The 16,971-nt window shown below is 44.5% G+C and overlaps 1 protein-coding gene across 1 annotated transcript in view; it reads left to right on the forward strand.

Annotated features, from left to right (window-relative positions):
* ADCY1 (adenylate cyclase 1 (brain)) overlaps positions 1-16,971 on the forward strand; it is a 274,296-nt gene that overhangs the window by 190,053 nt on the left and 67,272 nt on the right. The window contains exons 12-14 of the mRNA XM_006832260.1: positions 2,258-2,347; positions 2,772-3,028; positions 3,254-3,380. Of these exons, the coding sequence (XP_006832323.1) occupies positions 2,258-2,347; positions 2,772-3,028; positions 3,254-3,380 (474 nt within the window). The remainder of the gene's footprint in view (positions 1-2,257; positions 2,348-2,771; positions 3,029-3,253; positions 3,381-16,971) is intronic.

Raw genomic sequence — 16,971 nt, forward strand, 5'->3', positions numbered from 1 at the left:
TAAAGAAAAATGAAAATCCTCACAACTAGATCCATTAATAAAGAGCTCTGGTAGCGTAGTGGTTACAAATCGGGCTGCGAACCACAAGGTCAGCAGTTTGAAACTACCAGCTGTTCTGTGGGAAAAAGATGAGGTTTTGTGTTCCTGTAAAGATTTATAGCCTCGGAAACCCTGTAAAGGGTTGCTATGAGTCGGAACCGACTCCACGGCACATAACAACAACAACAACAACAGATCCATTAATAATGTCATGATAAATGGAGAAAAGATTAAAAAGCTGTCAAAGAGTTCATTTAAATTGATTCTCAATCAGTGCTCATGGAAGCAGCAAACACTCAAATGACGTGTTGCATAAGGCAAATGTGCTGCAAAAGACCTCTTTAAAGTGCTAAAGAGCAAAAATGTCACTTTGAGGACAAAGGTAGACCGGACCCAAGCCATGGTATTTTCAATCCCTTCATATTCATGTGAAAATTGGACAATGAGTAAGGAAGATCATAGAAGAATGAATGCATTTGAGTTATGGTTGGGAAAGAGTATTGAAAATATCTTGGATTGCCAGAAGGAAAAGTAAATATGTGATGGAAGAAATATAGCCAGAATGTTCCTTAGAAGCTAGGATGGCAAGACTCATCATTTGTTCTCTGGATATATTATCAGGAGGGACCAGTCCCTGTAGAAGGACATCATGCTTGATAAAGTGGAGGGTCAGTGAAAAAGAGGATGACACCTAATGAGATGGACTGACACAGTGGCAGTAACAATGGGCCCAAACAGACAATTGTGAGACTGGTACAGGGCCGGGCAGTATTTCATTCTGTTGTGCACGGGGTCGCTATGCATTGGAACTGACTCATGGCACCTACAACAATAAGAAGCGTGCAGAAGTGGGGAAGAGCAATGCCAACCTGCATGGAGCTCTGCAAGGGACACTGGGTCCACAGATGTAGAGAGGACACGAGACCTTTCCTCCAGAATCAATAGAAAAAACCTTTACCTGCTATAGTTTCCTAAATTGTGAGAAAATAAAATTGGTTATTAAAACCACCACTTGTGACACTGAGTAGGAGCCCTGGCAGTGCTATAGAATAAGCTCTGGATTATTAACCACAAGTTTGGCACTTCAAACTCACCAGACACTCTGCAGGAGAAAGCTGAGTCTTTCTGCTCTCATAAAGATTTATAGCCTCGGGAACACTGCATTGAGCCTGTGTGCGTTGGAATCAACCTGAGAGCAGTGAGGAAGAGGAGTGGATAACTATGATAGTGACTTTTTCCTGGCTCTTCACCAGTGTTTGTGGAACAGATGAAAGAGCTGTGGTTATGTCCCGTCTAACTGGAGATGAGAATAACATGACTACCGTGGACCGAGTCAGAGATGAAGTGAGGATGAAATGAATGCATTCCATTAATGAATTAAATCTCGACCCCTGCAGTAGATTTGGGGAGCTGGTGTTTCTGAGATAGAAGAGTATGAAGACCTAGGTGGCCTAGGTTACGTAACTCGCTAGCTGCCTGATTAAGACAAATCACTGTTTCTTCATCCATAAGTTAGTGACGTTGGGCTTGGTAACCCCAGGAGTCCCTTTCCCTTCATGCTAAGCTGTGCTGACCCCGCAAGACTGGGAGTCAAAGGTTCAGTCCTGCTGGGTTGCTCAGAAAAGTTCTGCCTCCCAGCCTCTGATATCAATGCTAATTTCTCTTTTCTCCCATGAGGGCCCTGTGTGTATTTCGGGTTGTTTTCACTTCTCATTTCAGGAATGTGAATGTAGAAAGGATTTATGAACTTGATCTGTAATATTGCTTGTTGTTGGATATCCTGAAATGTATTAAAAGTAACTAAGTTTAAAATTTCTAAGAATAACTTAATAAGAACTGTATGAATAAGAAATCAAATGTAATTACATCATATTAATGATGACACAGATCAATGGAAATATTATAAAAATGTCAGAATTCCCCCAACGAATTCAGTAAATTCCAGTGCCAATCAAACTTCCAGTGTGGAGAAGTGGGGAGGGTTCTTTTTTCATTTAAAGTACTCAATTGTTTTGTTGTTGCTGGTAAGCTTTTCACCTGGGAGAATCAACACATGAAAACAACCAAGAAATGATTGTAGGCGATGACTGTTAACGGCGAGAAGTTTGTAGCATTCAGAGTACTTTCTATACTTCCTTATAGTGTGAATTCTTTACTTTGTACATGAATCAATTTTGTAATAAAGTGATATTTTTAAGAGTAACATTTTATTGGTCAGTGTTTTCCAGGGTGCCTGACGATTCAGATCCGTACCACTTTGTGTATTTTCATCGTGATCTTAATCTACTCAGTGGCCCAAGGATGTATGGTAAGTACATTTCACAATGAGCTGGAGTTGGGCTGTAGCTTTAAAACTATCCAGCGTGAGGAAAGGCCTGGGTTTACACAAAGGTCCCCTCAGTGTACCTAGTCTAGAAGGGTGGGTGGAAACTTGAGGGGCAAATGGAAGAAGTCAACAGATGCCCGTGACCAGTCTTGGAGGGGAGAGGCTTTATTTGACAGGTGAGGATACTGTCGCCTCAGATCTGCCGAGAGCAGAAGCTGGGTGTGTTAGGGACAAGGTGTAACTTAGTGGGAAGAGGGATGGTGGGCCTGGTTGCTTCTACCTTAGACAGTCGCATGCACAGCCTTTATGGAGCTTTGAATTGGCCAGGGCCAGGGGAGACTGGAGGGCACAGTGGACTCCGCTGCCCTTCCTTTCCCACATTGCCCACTTATTTTCCTCCGCCCAGGTGGGCTGCATGCCTTGGGCCTGGAGCACGAGTCCTAACAGCTCCCAGGTGGTCCTCGTTCCCGGAGACCACAACAAGGGGATTCTCAGCCCGCCCTGCACGTCTGTGCCCCAGGCTCTTCTCTGCTGTCTCGTGGGTACTCTCACGCTTTCCACCTTCCTGCGTGTCCCCTCCTGGCCCAAGATGCTCCTCCTGCTGGTGCTCACCACCCTGTCTGTCCTCATGCTGGGGCTCAGTAGGCCTTCTGAAACAGCCAGGTGAGTGCAGCCCACAGAGCTCAGAAGCACTTGTGAGACTTTTGTTTTTAGCTTTTATGGCGTTTCCACTCATTCCTTTCAGCCCAGATTCTATCTGGGCCTAGACTTCCTGGCTCTACCCCTGGATGGTCTTTGTGTCCCTTTTGGGTCCAGGTTGTGGTCTGGGCATCCCCTGAGCCTCTCCTGTGGTGCAGACCGTACGTCTGATCTCTCTTCTTTCCCCAGGGACCGTGCCATCTCCTTGCACAGCTTTGAGCCCATCTTGGCCGTCCTGCTTTTCTCCTGCGCACTGGGCCTGCACTCCAGGCAGGTGGACCTCAAACTTCGACTGGACTACCTCTGGGCTGTGCAGGCAAGACTCCGGTGGGGTGGTTGTGGTGAAGACGGGTGCAGTCCGAGCAGCAGGGCAGGACTGCGAGCCAGGCCAGCCTGAATGTGGGGCAGCAGAGGCTCCTGACTCTGCACTGCCAGGGGCTAAGGCCTGGCAGGAGCCTCAGGGACAGCGTCTGGGGAACCAAGGCAGGGAGGCTACAGGAGGGACTGAGGTGGCCTGAGGTGACCTGGCATGCCAGGTGATGTGTCAGACTACTGAGCAGGGGCACCCCATCTGCTCGGGCGGGCAGTGTTCCGTAGGTTCGTCAGAACACCTATGGAAACGCAGACTCATGCGCTGCTTGGCCCATGTTCTGTAGGTCTGCTGAAGGAGGCAGGGGTTTTGACAAATGTCCTCGGCAGTTCTGAAGGTCTTGCTGTGAGAGAAATTCTTGATGGCAGAACTTATAAGCCATCCAGAACTCTGAGCTCTTGGGGGGCAGGTGAGGTGTCGTAGCCTGAGTCTCTCAGTCTCTTTGTTGGGCATGAGGCAGGGGTGCCCTCCTCTGTCGCTTCTGGCAGCATGACCTGGCTCAGACCACCTCTGATGGAGGAGGTCAGATGACACTGCCCAGCCCATGCTGGGGCTCTGGCTTTGGGGAGAGCTGGAAGTGTCACGTGTGAGTTCTGCATTCTCCAGGTCTGGGAAGGAGCTGGAGACACGGGGCCTGGGGAGCAACATCAACCATGGGTCTAGGCTCAGAGTTAGGTACTGATTGTCTCAAAGCCCGGCAAAACCATGTGGAATCTGTGTGATCTTGACCAGCTGGTAATTCTCCCCCTCCCCCATAAAATTAGGGTGATCAGTCGAATACAAGGATGATGAAATTGTACTCATGAAGTGCTTGAGCAGCGGACCTGGTGCATGGTCAGCGTCAGTGAGGCTGAGCTGACTTTTAGAACTGCCTGGTCTCTCACTTCTTCCCACCAGGCTCCTTTGAGCTACCCTGTGGACATTTACAGTTAGGTGAATCTCATTGAAAAGGAGCCAGGGAGGTTCTGAGTGTGGATTCAAGGAGCAGCTGGGAGCAGAAAGGCAAGTTAATCATTTTGAAAATGGCTCGTTTCCATCTAGTTTTCTGAAATCGAAAAGACAGAAGCTTGTTAAGCCCAGTAGTGCAGGCTGCATGCTAAAGATAAAGACAGGGATATTTTGTTCGTTTGGGTTGGTAGATGGTTGGGTGGTGTAAATACATGGATGGATAGACGTTACATGAAACACATGATTCATTTATTTTTTATAACAGCTTTCTGGAGATACAATCCACATTCCATACAGTTCACCTACTTAAGTGATTAGTTCAGTGGGCTGTCCTATAGTCACATGGCTGTATGACCACCACAGTCTATCTTGAAAGCTTGTATCACCCCGAGACAAACCTGTCCTCATTAGCAATCACTCCCCATCTCCCACCCTCAACCCTCAATTCCCCCCAACTACCTCCTGTTTCCATGGATTTAATGATCCAATTTACTCTTCAAAGTGTATAGGTTGCAATGCCTTCTGCATGCTGTCAGGGATAGCCCTGTGAAGTAGGGTCAGCATGCAGCCACCCTGGCCCTCAGGAGCCTGAGGGACACCTGAAATCACTAATTATCTCCTCTTCTGGAGAAACAAAACCTGAGCGGCAGACTGTCTGGGCCTTGTGAGGGGCAAATGGCCTGGGGTGATGAGCCTCCCTTCTCCATACAGGATAGAACAGCTTTGGTGTGGACACACCAGGGAAGCACATGTGGTCTGACTCAATCCTCCTCTCAAGGAACTTAGCAGCTTCAGTAAGAGTAAGACACCAGGAAGAGTCACCATGTTAGAGAGAACCCCAGAGGTTCTAAGAGTGGTCCCAGAAAGCTCAGCTGAGGCCTGGAGAGAGCTGTTTTGCACGGGATGGAGGGGTGGGCTACGTAGAACAAGGAGCAGGGCAGGGGAAGGAAATTGTTGGCAGGGGCTCCAGGTGGGGGGTTATGTGAGATGCAGAGAGGCATGTTAGGCAGCGCTGGGAAGGACTCAGTGCCAGTGTGGAGGCTTGCCTGCCTGCTCCAGGATCATCGTCTTCTGTGGGCAACTCCAGGAGACAGGATCAGACAAATACCTGCCTCAGCTAGGGATCCTGGGGAGATGATGAGAGGGAGGCCGGCGTGGCTGCAGGAGGCAGAGTGGGGTCATCTCACGTGGTCACAGGGTGCACAGATGTACCACCTTAGAGGGAGCCCTGGAGGAACCTGCTCATGATTTGCAACACTGGGAGGGGGCACCATGGTCTTCAGGTGCAAGCCAAGAACAACAGATGGCCAACTCTTCTCAAGCGAGAGGAAGAGAATTAATTATTGGACTCTTTTCAAAGATGTGGTCAGGGTGCATGGAAACGGCAGTCTGGTTCCGGAGCAGTCAGAGTGGGGAATGCTCCCTGCAGATCTCAGTATCTGGGTACCACCTGACAGGATACTGTGGGCAGAGATGGAGTTCATGCACCGTCCTCCCTCACTTCCTTCATGGGCCCTGCTGACCCTTCCATTAACTGGCCTCTGCTTTGATCTTTTAGGAAAAACAACCCTTAATCAGAGCTTACGAAGAACAAACTTAGAATGAGGGGGAGCAATCCTAGAAGAGTCATGGGCTGGATGTATGAGTCAGGGCACGCTGTCAGCTTTTACTTTTTTTTAATGTTTTATTGTGGATTCGTGTAATAGTTTACATGGGAGAACATTAGCTTTACATTCATTCTATCGTATATTGTTTCATTGCCAAGGTTACAATCCCCTCAATGCATCATCAACCAACCAAAGGTTATACCTACAAGCCTGCCCCCATGTTATCAGCACACAGCCCCTCTCCCTCTCTGTGTCTAAAGTCCCCAGCTGCTCCATCTCTCTGTGTCATCGTCTCTGCCTCCATCTCTGGCATCACTGCTTCTCTGGGTAGGGTCCTGCTCTCCACTCTTCTCCCTTGATGGTCCCAGGGATCTCTGCTCCTAGACTGAAAAGTTAATCACTCCCCTCCTTTTACTACAAAACGTCTACCTTTACATTTCCAACCCTCACAATCAATTCTGATAACAATTATTCAGTATTGTATCACAAGAGACCTATCTGCATTTCCTCTCATCAGTCCCGCCCAGACAGATTGGATGGTACTCAGTGGAGATTCTACCTTCCTCCATACCCTCTGGATCTAGGTTCCCTCTTGACAGCTTGTAAGCCAGTCACTTCTTGTCTTTGTAGTCCCCCCATTTTGGGTAGCCAATGTCCCAAGTTGCCCATCCCTGTCTACTCTGTGTATGGAGGGGTGGGAATGATTGCCCCTGTAAAGATTTGTTCCCTCTTTTGAGCTACTACATCCATAGGTATAAGTCAAGTTCATCAAATTATATGAATTACTCTTTTTTTTCCCTCTTCTTTCTTCTTCTAGTTGAGCTCTGATCATCCAGTCATTGAAACCAGGTCAAGTGGGTATTATCTGGAAGTGTGAGTGTTCTTATGCATATGCCCTCTCTTCTCAGCTGGATGCTTCACTCTCCACTCTAGTCCTCTGTGGCTATGTCACTGACTGTGGGCTCAAAAGGCCCCAGGTCTTGCCACACTGCTGGCAGACCAGGTCTCCACCTGGGTTCAGAGGAGTCTATTGAACGTTGTAGGGGTTAGCTCGTAGCTTCATTGCTGTTTTTCCCTCACTTCCCCTTATCGGTGACGAGCGTGATCACCAATCAGAGTATGTATTCCCACTGAGTCATAGTCTTAGAAGGAGGTTTGCCCTGAGGGGACCTGACCACTTGCCTTGATGTCTCCTGGGGGAGCAACTTACTTGTTCTTGTAGTAGCTTTTACTCTTATAGAGTAGAGCAAACAGCGTTGAGGCTTGGCCTGCTAACTCGTCCAGGCAAGGGAGCCTTCCCAGGTGAGGCATTTTGTTTCATCCTGGTTGGCAAGGACATTTTCTGGCATCATTGTCTCTTTGTTGTTGTTGTTGTTGTTAAGTGCCATTGAGTTGGTTCCAATTTATAGCAACTCTATATTGGGTTTCCAAAAAGTGGCTTGTGGGCTTGACTGTGTATTTCTAAATGTTGCCAAATGCAGTATTTTACCCTGACATGGGATGTTTCCATCTAATAGCCCCACCTAGCTCTACTGCTGCCCCAAATGTAAATACATTTACTACGAATGACCAGCCTCTGAACCAACCTGGAAGGTTTGTGGCTTCTCATGCACTGAGTTTGTCTTAACATTAACTAAATGGAACACATTGACTTTTTTCCTCATAGACACATAACAAGAAACACCACCTCACTTTCCTGGAACCCCAGCAAAACAAGGAAGCTTCTAGACTTTGCCCCTTTGCCCTCTGTACATTTGGGCATGTCGTGCAGACATCAGAGTGCCTCAAACAATTGCAAAATTGCCTGGTCAAATACTATGTGGGTTAATTATTTATTGAGGCTTTATTGGGAATATGTTGCTGTCGTTAGGTGCTGTTGAGTCAGTTCTGACTCAGTGACCATATGTATAACCAAAGGAAACACCGTTCATCTGGTGCCATCCTTACAATCCTTTGGAGCCCATTGTTGTAACGATTTGAGCTTATTGGTGCAGCCACTGTGGGAATCCATCTTATTGGGGGCCCTTCTCTTAACCATTAACCCACCACTTTACCAAGCATTGGTGTTCTTCTTCAGGGATTGGTCCCTCCTGATAATCATACTGATAAAGTGTATGACATAAAGGCTCACTATTCTTGCTTCGAAGGAGCATTCTCACTGTACTTTTTCCATGATAGACTTGTTCATTCTTCTGACAGTCCAACACCATAATTCAAAGGCTCAGTTAGTCTAACCTTCCTTATTCATTGGTGACTGAAAAGACTATGGCTTGGGTCAGGTGCACCTTAGTTTTTGAAGTGATGTATTTGCTTTTAAACATATTCAAGAGATCTTTTGCAGCAGATTTACCATTGCAATACTTTGCTGGATTTTTTTTTTTTTAAGTTTTTATTGTGAATTGAGTGATAGTTTACATGGGAGAACATCGGTTTTTCACTCATCCTATCGTATTTAATTTCATTTCAATGATTACAATCCCCTCCATGCATTATCATTTAACAGTATTTGCTTCTATCCCTTCTGTTTTTCTTTGGATGTGCACTACAGCACTCAGGAATATATAATCATTTATTGTTTGATTTCTTCACTGCCACTTCCATTGTATTGATTGTGGATCCAAGTAAAAATGATATCCTTGACAACTTCAATATTTTCTCCATTTATCATGATTTTTTTTTTTCTTCAATTGGCCCAGTTGTGTGAAGATTTTTGTTTTCTTTATGTTGAAGTGTAATCTATGTTGAAGGCTGTACTCTTTGATCTTCATCAGTAAGGGATTCAAGTCCTCTTTGCTTTCAGCAAGCAGCATGGTGTCCTTTACATATTGCAGGTTGCTAATGAATGTTGCTCAGATCCATTGCCACATTCTTCTTAATGTGATCTGAAGTCTCGGATTATGTACTCAGAATGCAGCTTGAATTAGTATGTTAAAAGGAGGTAACCTTGACACAAACTTTTTCTGATTTTAAACCATGCAGTATCCCCTAGTTCTGTTCTCATGACTTCCTCTTGCACAAGTTCCACATGAGCACAAGGTAATATTCTGGAATTCCTGTTCTTCACAATGTTTTCCATACTTTGTAGGGACCCACACAGTCCAATACCTTTGCACAGTCGATAAAGCACAAGTAAACATCTTTGTTAGTCTCTGCTTTCAGCTAAAATCCATTTGGCTGATAATATCCCTCCTTGCACGTCCTCTTCTGAATTCTGCCTGAATATCTGGATTATCTTCAGCAAATTTAGTTGTATGTGATAATGCTATGATTCAGTAATTTATGCATTTTTGGATCCCTTTTCTTTGGAAGGAGTACAAACATGGATCTCTTCCAATTATTTGACCAAGTAGCTGTCTTCCAATTTTTAAATTAAAAAAAAAAATCTTAGATGAGTAATCACTTCCAGTAGTTAACTCGTCTAAAATAAACATCTCAACCGGCATTCCATCAATTCCTGGAGCCTTGTTTTACTGCAATGCCTTCAGTGTAGTTTGGACTTCTTGTTTCAGTACTATCACTTCTTGGTCATTTGTTACCTGCAGAAATGGTTGACTGTCGACCAGTTCCTTTTGGTGATTCTATTACTTCCCTCTTCTTTCACTGCTTCCTGCGTCATTCAGTAGTTTTGCCCACAGAATCCTTCAATATGGCAAGTTGAGGCTTGAATTGTTTTTTAAGTTCTTTCAGCTTGAGAAATGTATGTTCTTCCCTTTTGGTTTTCTAACTTCAGCTCTCTGCACATTTCACTACAATAGTATACATGTTTTTTTAAACTGCCCTTTAAGATCTTCTGTTTTAAGTCTTTTACTTCCTCATTTCCTCCATTTGCTTTAGCAATTCTGCATTTAAGAGAAAATTCAGAATCTCTTCTGACATTTTGATATTTTCTTTTTTTTTATTTTAATGTTTTCTGTCCGAGTTATTTCATCCCATAACTCCTCTGGTTTTCAGTCATTAGTCTTCCATGCGTCAAATCTATTCTTAAGATGGTCTCTAAATTCAAGTGGGCTATTTTCAAAGCCAATTTTAGGCTCTCCTGGACTTTTTTCATCCAGCTTGCATCTGAGCAATTAATGGTGGGTTCTGCCATCAACCCTGGCCTTGTTCCTTATTGTCTCTTCCACAAATGTAGTCTGTTTGATCCATCTGGTGAGGCATTCCATCTGGTGGTGTCTAGTCACTATTTATGTTTTTGAAAAAAGGTCTTTGCAATTGGTAAGTCATTAGTCTTGTAAATTCTTTCATAGGATCTCCAGAGTGAAGTCCTATCTATCTATCACCACGGCTACATTTTTCAATTGCAAATGTGTCTTTGTTTCTAACTTTGTATTCTAATCACCAGTTCTCAATGCATACTGATTGTATGTTTGTTCAATTTCAGATGGCAGAAGTTGGTAAAAATCTTTAATTTCTTCATCTTTGGCATTAGTACTTAGTGCATAAATTTGAATAACAGTCATATTATCTGGTATTCAGTGGAGACATTGAATGTTATTCTAGCACTGATAGCGCTATAGCTCAGGGTGGATTTTGAAATGTTTGTTTTGGTAATGAATGCCTTGCTGTTCCTCTTCAATTCATCATTCCTGGTCTGTTTTGTTGTTAAGTGTTGTCAAGTCAATTCTGACTCATAATGACCCTGTATAGAGCTTCCAAGGAGTGAATGGTGGTCTTGAACTGCTGACCTTGTGATTAGCCGTTCAACGCTTATTCTACAGTGCAACACATTAGTGAGCTGAAATGGACTGGTATTGGTCATTTTGAATCAAATGTATGTATTCAGACAAACCCATATATTCCTGGTACGTTGCTGTTGTTAAGTGCCATTGAGCCAGTTCTGAGGCATAGTGACCCTGTATTGGGTTTCTGAGGAGTGACTGGTAGGTTTAAACTGCCAACCTTGTGGTTGGTGGTCCAGTGCTTATCTGACAGAACTCCATTCTTGGTATATTGTTGTTATGTGCTGTTAAGTAATTTCCAATTCAGCGATCCTGTATAGGGTTTTCAAGGAGTGGATCATGGGTTTGAACTGCCAACCTTGCAGTTTGTAGTCTAATACTTATCCTACAGTCCCATACCAGGAGTCCCATTCCTGGTATAGTGGTGCCATCAAGTCAGTCCCAACTCATATAGGGTTTCCAGCCGTGTGGTTAGCAATCCAGGACTTCCATTCCTGGTGTGTTGTTGTTGTGAAGTGCCGTTGTATCAGTTCTGACTCATAGCAACCGTGCATTGGGTTTCCAAGGTGTGGCTCATGACTTTGAACCACCGACCTTATGGTTCAAACAAACCTTACGGTCCAGTGCTTACCCTATAGCACCACACCAGGACTCCTGGTATGTTGTTGTTGTTAAGTGCCGTCAAGTCAGTTCTCACCCATAGCGACCCTGTATAGGGTTTCCAAGGAGCAGCTGGTGAGCTTGAACCACTGACCTTGCAGTTCAAATGACTTTGCAGGCTGACGCATTAGCCCACAGTGCCACACCAGGACTCCGGACTCCTGGTATTGTTGTTGTTGTTAAGTGCCGTCGAGTCGGGTCCGACCCATAGCGACCCTGTACAGGGTTTCTGAGGGTGTAAATCTTTACGGGAGTAGAAAGCCTCATCTTTCTCCCGCGGAGTGGCTGGTAGTTTCGAACCGCTGACCTTAAGGTTCGCAGCCCGATTCGTAACCACTACGCTACCAGAGCTCCTTCTGTTGTTGTTGTTAGGTGCCATCAAGTCGGCACCGACTCATAGTGACCCTATGCACAGCAGAATGAAACAATGTCTGATCCTGGACCAACCTCACTACTGTTGCCACACTTGAGTCCATCGATTCTGCCACCTGACCAATTCATCTCGTTGGGGGTCTTCCTCTTTTTCTCTGACCCTCCATCTTACCAAGCATGATATCCTTTTCTAGTGACTGTTCCCTCCTGACAATATGTCCAAAGTATGAGAGACGAAGTTTGGCCATCTTGGCCTCTAAGGAGCACTCTCGCTGCACTTCTTCCAAAACAGATCTATTGGTTCTTTTGGCAGCCCATGTCACTTGTAGTATTCTCCTCCAACACCATAATTCAAAGGCATCAGTTCTTCTAAGATCTTCCTTATTCACTTTCCAGTTTTCGCATCCATATGAGGTTATGAAAATACCATGGCTTGAGTCAGGCGCACCTTAGTCCTCAAGCTGACATCTTTGCTCCTCAACACTTTAAAAAGGTCTTGTGTAGCAGATTTGCCTAATGTAATACGTCCTTTGATTTCTTAACTCCTGCTTCCATGAGTGTTGATAGTTGATCCAAGAAGAATGAAGTTCTTGACAACTTCAATCTTTTCTCCATTGATAAGAATGTTGTTTATTGGTCCAGTGGTTTTTTGTTTTCTTGACATTGAGATGTAATCCATACCGAAGGCTGTACTCTTTGATCTTCATCAGTAAATATTTTAAGTCCTCTTCACTTTCAGCAAGCAAGGTTGTGTTATCTGCATATGGCAGGCTGTTAATGAGTCTTCCTCCAATCCTGATGCCACGTTTTTCTTCATAGAACCCTGGTTCTCATATTATTTGCTGGTATAGTAGACCATGTATTTGTCTGATTCAAAATGACCAATACCAGTCCATTTCAGTTCACTAATGCCTAGAATATTGATATTTATGTGTTCTATTTCATTTTTGAAAACTTCCAATTTTCCTAGATTCATACTTCTGTATGTTCTGATTATTAATGGATGCTTGCTGTGGTTTCTTCTCATTTTAAGTCGTGCAGCCTCAGCATCCATGTCATTGAGGTCAACTCTACTTTGAGGAGGCAGCTCTTCCCTAGTCGTATTTTGAGTGCTTTCAGACCTGAGGGGCTTATCTTCTGGCTCTATATTGGACTGCTACCCATACTGTTTTCAGTGAGCTTTTTTTACTCTGGAAGCTCCAGAAAACCTGTCCACCATGGGTGACCCTGATGGGATTTTAAGTATCAGTATCATAGGAGTCTTGGTGAAGGAACTCTGGCAATGTAGTGGTTATGCATTGGTCTGTTAACCTCATGGTCAGCAGTTGAAAACTGCCAGCCATTCTACAGGAGAAAGATGAGGCTTTCTACTCCTGTAAAGATTTACAGCCCCAGAAACCCTATACGGTGTCACTATGAGTCAGAACTGACTCCATGGCATATAACCACCACCACCAGGTGTGGCACTGTATGATGAGCACTGGAATACAAGGTTGGCTTGAATTGCAAGGCCTCTGGTTCAAATTTACCAGCTGCTCCTCAGAAACCCTATACAGGGTCACTATGAGTCGGAACCGATTTGACGGCACTTAACAATTATAGCTTCCAGTATAATGACAACATGCTAGCCACCACAGTGCAACAAGTTGATAGATGAGTGGTAGTGATTAGGAGAATGAACTCAGGTAACTAGACAAGCCTTTGCTTTGTGATGATGTCCTCAAATTCTCAGACTTTGGTTTGTCCCTGAGTTATTTTGTATTTGATACGTGATGCCAAATGTCCTTTTGATATTTATGCTATTTAAGTTTCATGCAGTAATCCACATGTGTTTCCCATGAGTGCAGAGGTCATTGTCGGTACTTTTAGAAGCTGCTGCCCGGAGTCCTGGTGTGGAGCTGTGAGCTAATGCTTCAGACTGCAAAGTTGTTTGAACTGCAAGGTTGGTTGTTCTAGCTCACAAGCTGCTCCTTGGAAACCCTATCCAGGGTCACTATGGGTTGGAATCGACTTGATAGCACTCAACAGCAACAACATAGAAGCTGCAAGTTGTGCACACACACAAAAAAACAACACATCGTTCCCTGGCATGGAAACTGAGGCAGAAGCTTGAACCACTTATCATCAAGCCTTGGTTTCTGCACCTGCATGGCACGTTTCCACCTGCACGACAATGACAGTTGTCTCACAGGTACATCAGGGAGTTTGTCCATAACATTTCAAGAGTGCTGTGCAGACACACCGACACGCAGTAGCCATGTTCTGCATCTTGTTCACTGTTTCTGGTCTGGAGTTTTCTCTCTGAGGATTTGGGTGAGCCCATCTGTAAAAACAGGTCTTATGTGGGGACAGGAGTCCTGGTGTGGCACTGCAGGTTAATGTGCTGGGCTGCCAAGTCAGTTTGAACTGCAAGGTTGGAGGTTCAGGCTCACCAGTCGCTCATCGGAAACTCCATACAGGGTTGCTGTGGGTTGGAATCAACTCGACGGCACTTAACAACAACAACAACAATCCCAGACATATTACAACTACATACTGCAGCACGCTACTATAGTGACTCCAAGGAGCCGAGCCTTGGTTCTGCATTTAGCTCCTGTGTCTCCTCACCACTGGAAACAAGCCCCTTCCCCATGCAGGAAACATACCACCTTTCATTGGCTATCACTCCGTAGCTATGTGACTTAGCTTCTTACAGCAGCCATCTCTTGAGCACCTGTGGCATATTCAGGCACACTCACCTGATGGAGGGGTGGTCCTTGTCCTCGGGAGCTCTCAGAGCATTACAGAAATCATATATGTCACACTGATTTCAGTCCAGCAATGTAAGTGCTCAATAAAACTTATTCCAGGACACTGCCCCAACCGGTAGCTGACCTATAGCGATAACACCTGAACTGAATCTTGAAACACGCATAAGAATTACCTGAGGGGAGCTTGTTGAGTGCTACATGGGGGGAAGTTTCTGCATCTGTTAAGGTCATCATGTGTTTGTTGTTATTTTTGCTGTTTTAAGTCTGTTAACATGGTGAATTACATTGACTTAATTAAATCAGTCAATTTTGCATTTCTGGGATAAATCTCAGTTGATCAAAGGCATACCATTCTTAAGATACTGTTTATCTTAGCTGGGTTTTCTCACGAAGCAAAACCAGTGAAGCACATATCTGTAGAGAGAAGTTTATTATCAAGGAAATGGTTTACAGTTGTAGGGTCCCAGGTCCCCAATGGAGGAGAGCGAGCCTTTCCCGGGTATCCGTTATACTGGGGGCAGGCCAAACAATTCCTTCAACTTACTGGCTGCTCATAGAGTTATAGCATCATAAAGTTAACTATGCCTGTACTAGGTTTCAGCCTAATGGGGTTGTTGTTGTTATTAAGTGTCGTCGAGTCGGTTCTGACCTATAGCGACCCTATACACTGTTTCCAAGGAGCAACTGGTGAGCTTGAACCACTGACCTTGCAGTTCAAAAGACTTTACAGTCTGGTGCATTAACCCACAGCACCACACCTTAACTGCGAAACCACTGGGAATCCTCACCTAGTCAAGTTGACGCAGAACCCTAACTATTACACTGTTGGATTCAATTTGTTAAAAACTTGTTAAAAGACTGTTGGTAACTGTTCATGAAGGATATTATTATCCCTTGGTTGACTCTTCTTCTGTCTTTGTTTCTGGTATTAGAGTGATTACTATCATTACAGAATGAATGGGGAAATGTCCCTCTTCAATTTTCTGAAAGAGTTTTTATAGAATGGGTATAATGATAAGTGAAGCCTCCTGGACCTGGATTTTTTTGTGTGATGAAAATTTTCATTACAATCCAATATCACTGAATAGCTCTGCTGGTAAGGGTTAAGAGTCAGGCTGCTAATCTCACAGTCAGCAGTTCGAAACTATCAGTGGTTCCACAAGAGAGAATGAAGCTTTGTCTCCCATAAACATGCTCAGCCTCAGAAGCCCTATTAGTCGGAGCCGACACCATGGTGCACAACCAACAAATAGATACGAAGTTACTCAGGTTTTCTATTTCTTACTGAGTGAGCTTTAGAAGTTTGTATCTTTCATTGAAATTGATTACTTTCTTGACATAAAACTGTTTATAATATTCCCTTACTATCTCTTTAATGGAGTCCTGGTGTGGCACTGTGAGTTAATGTGCCAGACTGCAAATCCATTTGAACTGCGAGGTAGGCAGTTCAAGTTCACCAGCTGCTCCTCAGAAACCCTATACTGGGTCGCTATGGGTCGGAAATGACTTGATGGCACTTAACAACAACAACAACATCTCATTAATAGTTGTATAAACTGTAGTGACATCATCTCTCTCATTCCTGGTGTTACTAGTTTGTGTAATCTTTTTCTTCTGATCAGTCTGGATAGAGGCTTAGACAATTTTATTGATCTTCTCTGGAACAGTTCTTGGTTTCATTGAGTTTTCTGTATGGTTTCTTGTTTTCTATTCGATTGATTTCTACTATAATATTATTTCCTTTCTTCTAATTAAAACCCCAAACCCACTGCCATCAACGTCATTCCAAGTCATGACAGCGACTTGCCCTAGAGGGTGTAGTAGTACTGTTTCAGGGGGCTGTTGGGACGGGAGCTGTACTGGAGCAACCAGCCTCGGAGTTCGACCAGGAAATGTCTTGTGGACTTGGGCGGCTTCCTGCAAGCTGGGTGGTTCAGCACTTAACCCACTTTTTCTTCTAATTACCCATTGCCATTGAGTCAATTCCAGCTCATAGTGACCATATGTAGGATTTCTGAGGCAGTAAATCTTTACAAGAACACAAAGCCTCCTCTTTCTCCCTTAGAGTGGCTGGTAGATTTGAACTAATGACTTTGCAGTTAGTAGTGCAACTTGTAGTCCACTAAGTCACTGTTGTTGTTGTTGTCAGGTGCCATTGAGTCGGAACCGACTCATAGCAACCCATGCACAGCAGAATGAAACAATGTCCAATCCTGGGCCAACCCCACCACCGCTGCCACGCTTGCGCCATCAGTGATGCCACCTGGCTGATCCATCTTGTTGGGAGTCTTCATCTTTTTCTCTGACCCTCCGTCTTACCCAGCATGATATCCTTCTCCAGCAACTGTTCCCTCCTGACAATATGTCCGAAGTATGAGAGACGAAGCTTAGCCATCCTGGCCTCCAAGGAGCACTCTGGCTACACTTTTTCCAAAATAGATCTATTGGTTCTTTTGGTAGTCCATGGCACTTTTAGTATTCTCCTCCAACACCACAACTCAAAGGCATCAATTCTTCTACG

The sequence above is a fragment of the Chrysochloris asiatica genome, unplaced genomic scaffold, assembly GCF_000296735.1.
Source record: "Chrysochloris asiatica unplaced genomic scaffold, ChrAsi1.0 scaffold00006, whole genome shotgun sequence".
Lineage (NCBI taxonomy): Eukaryota > Metazoa > Chordata > Mammalia > Afrosoricida > Chrysochloridae > Chrysochloris > Chrysochloris asiatica.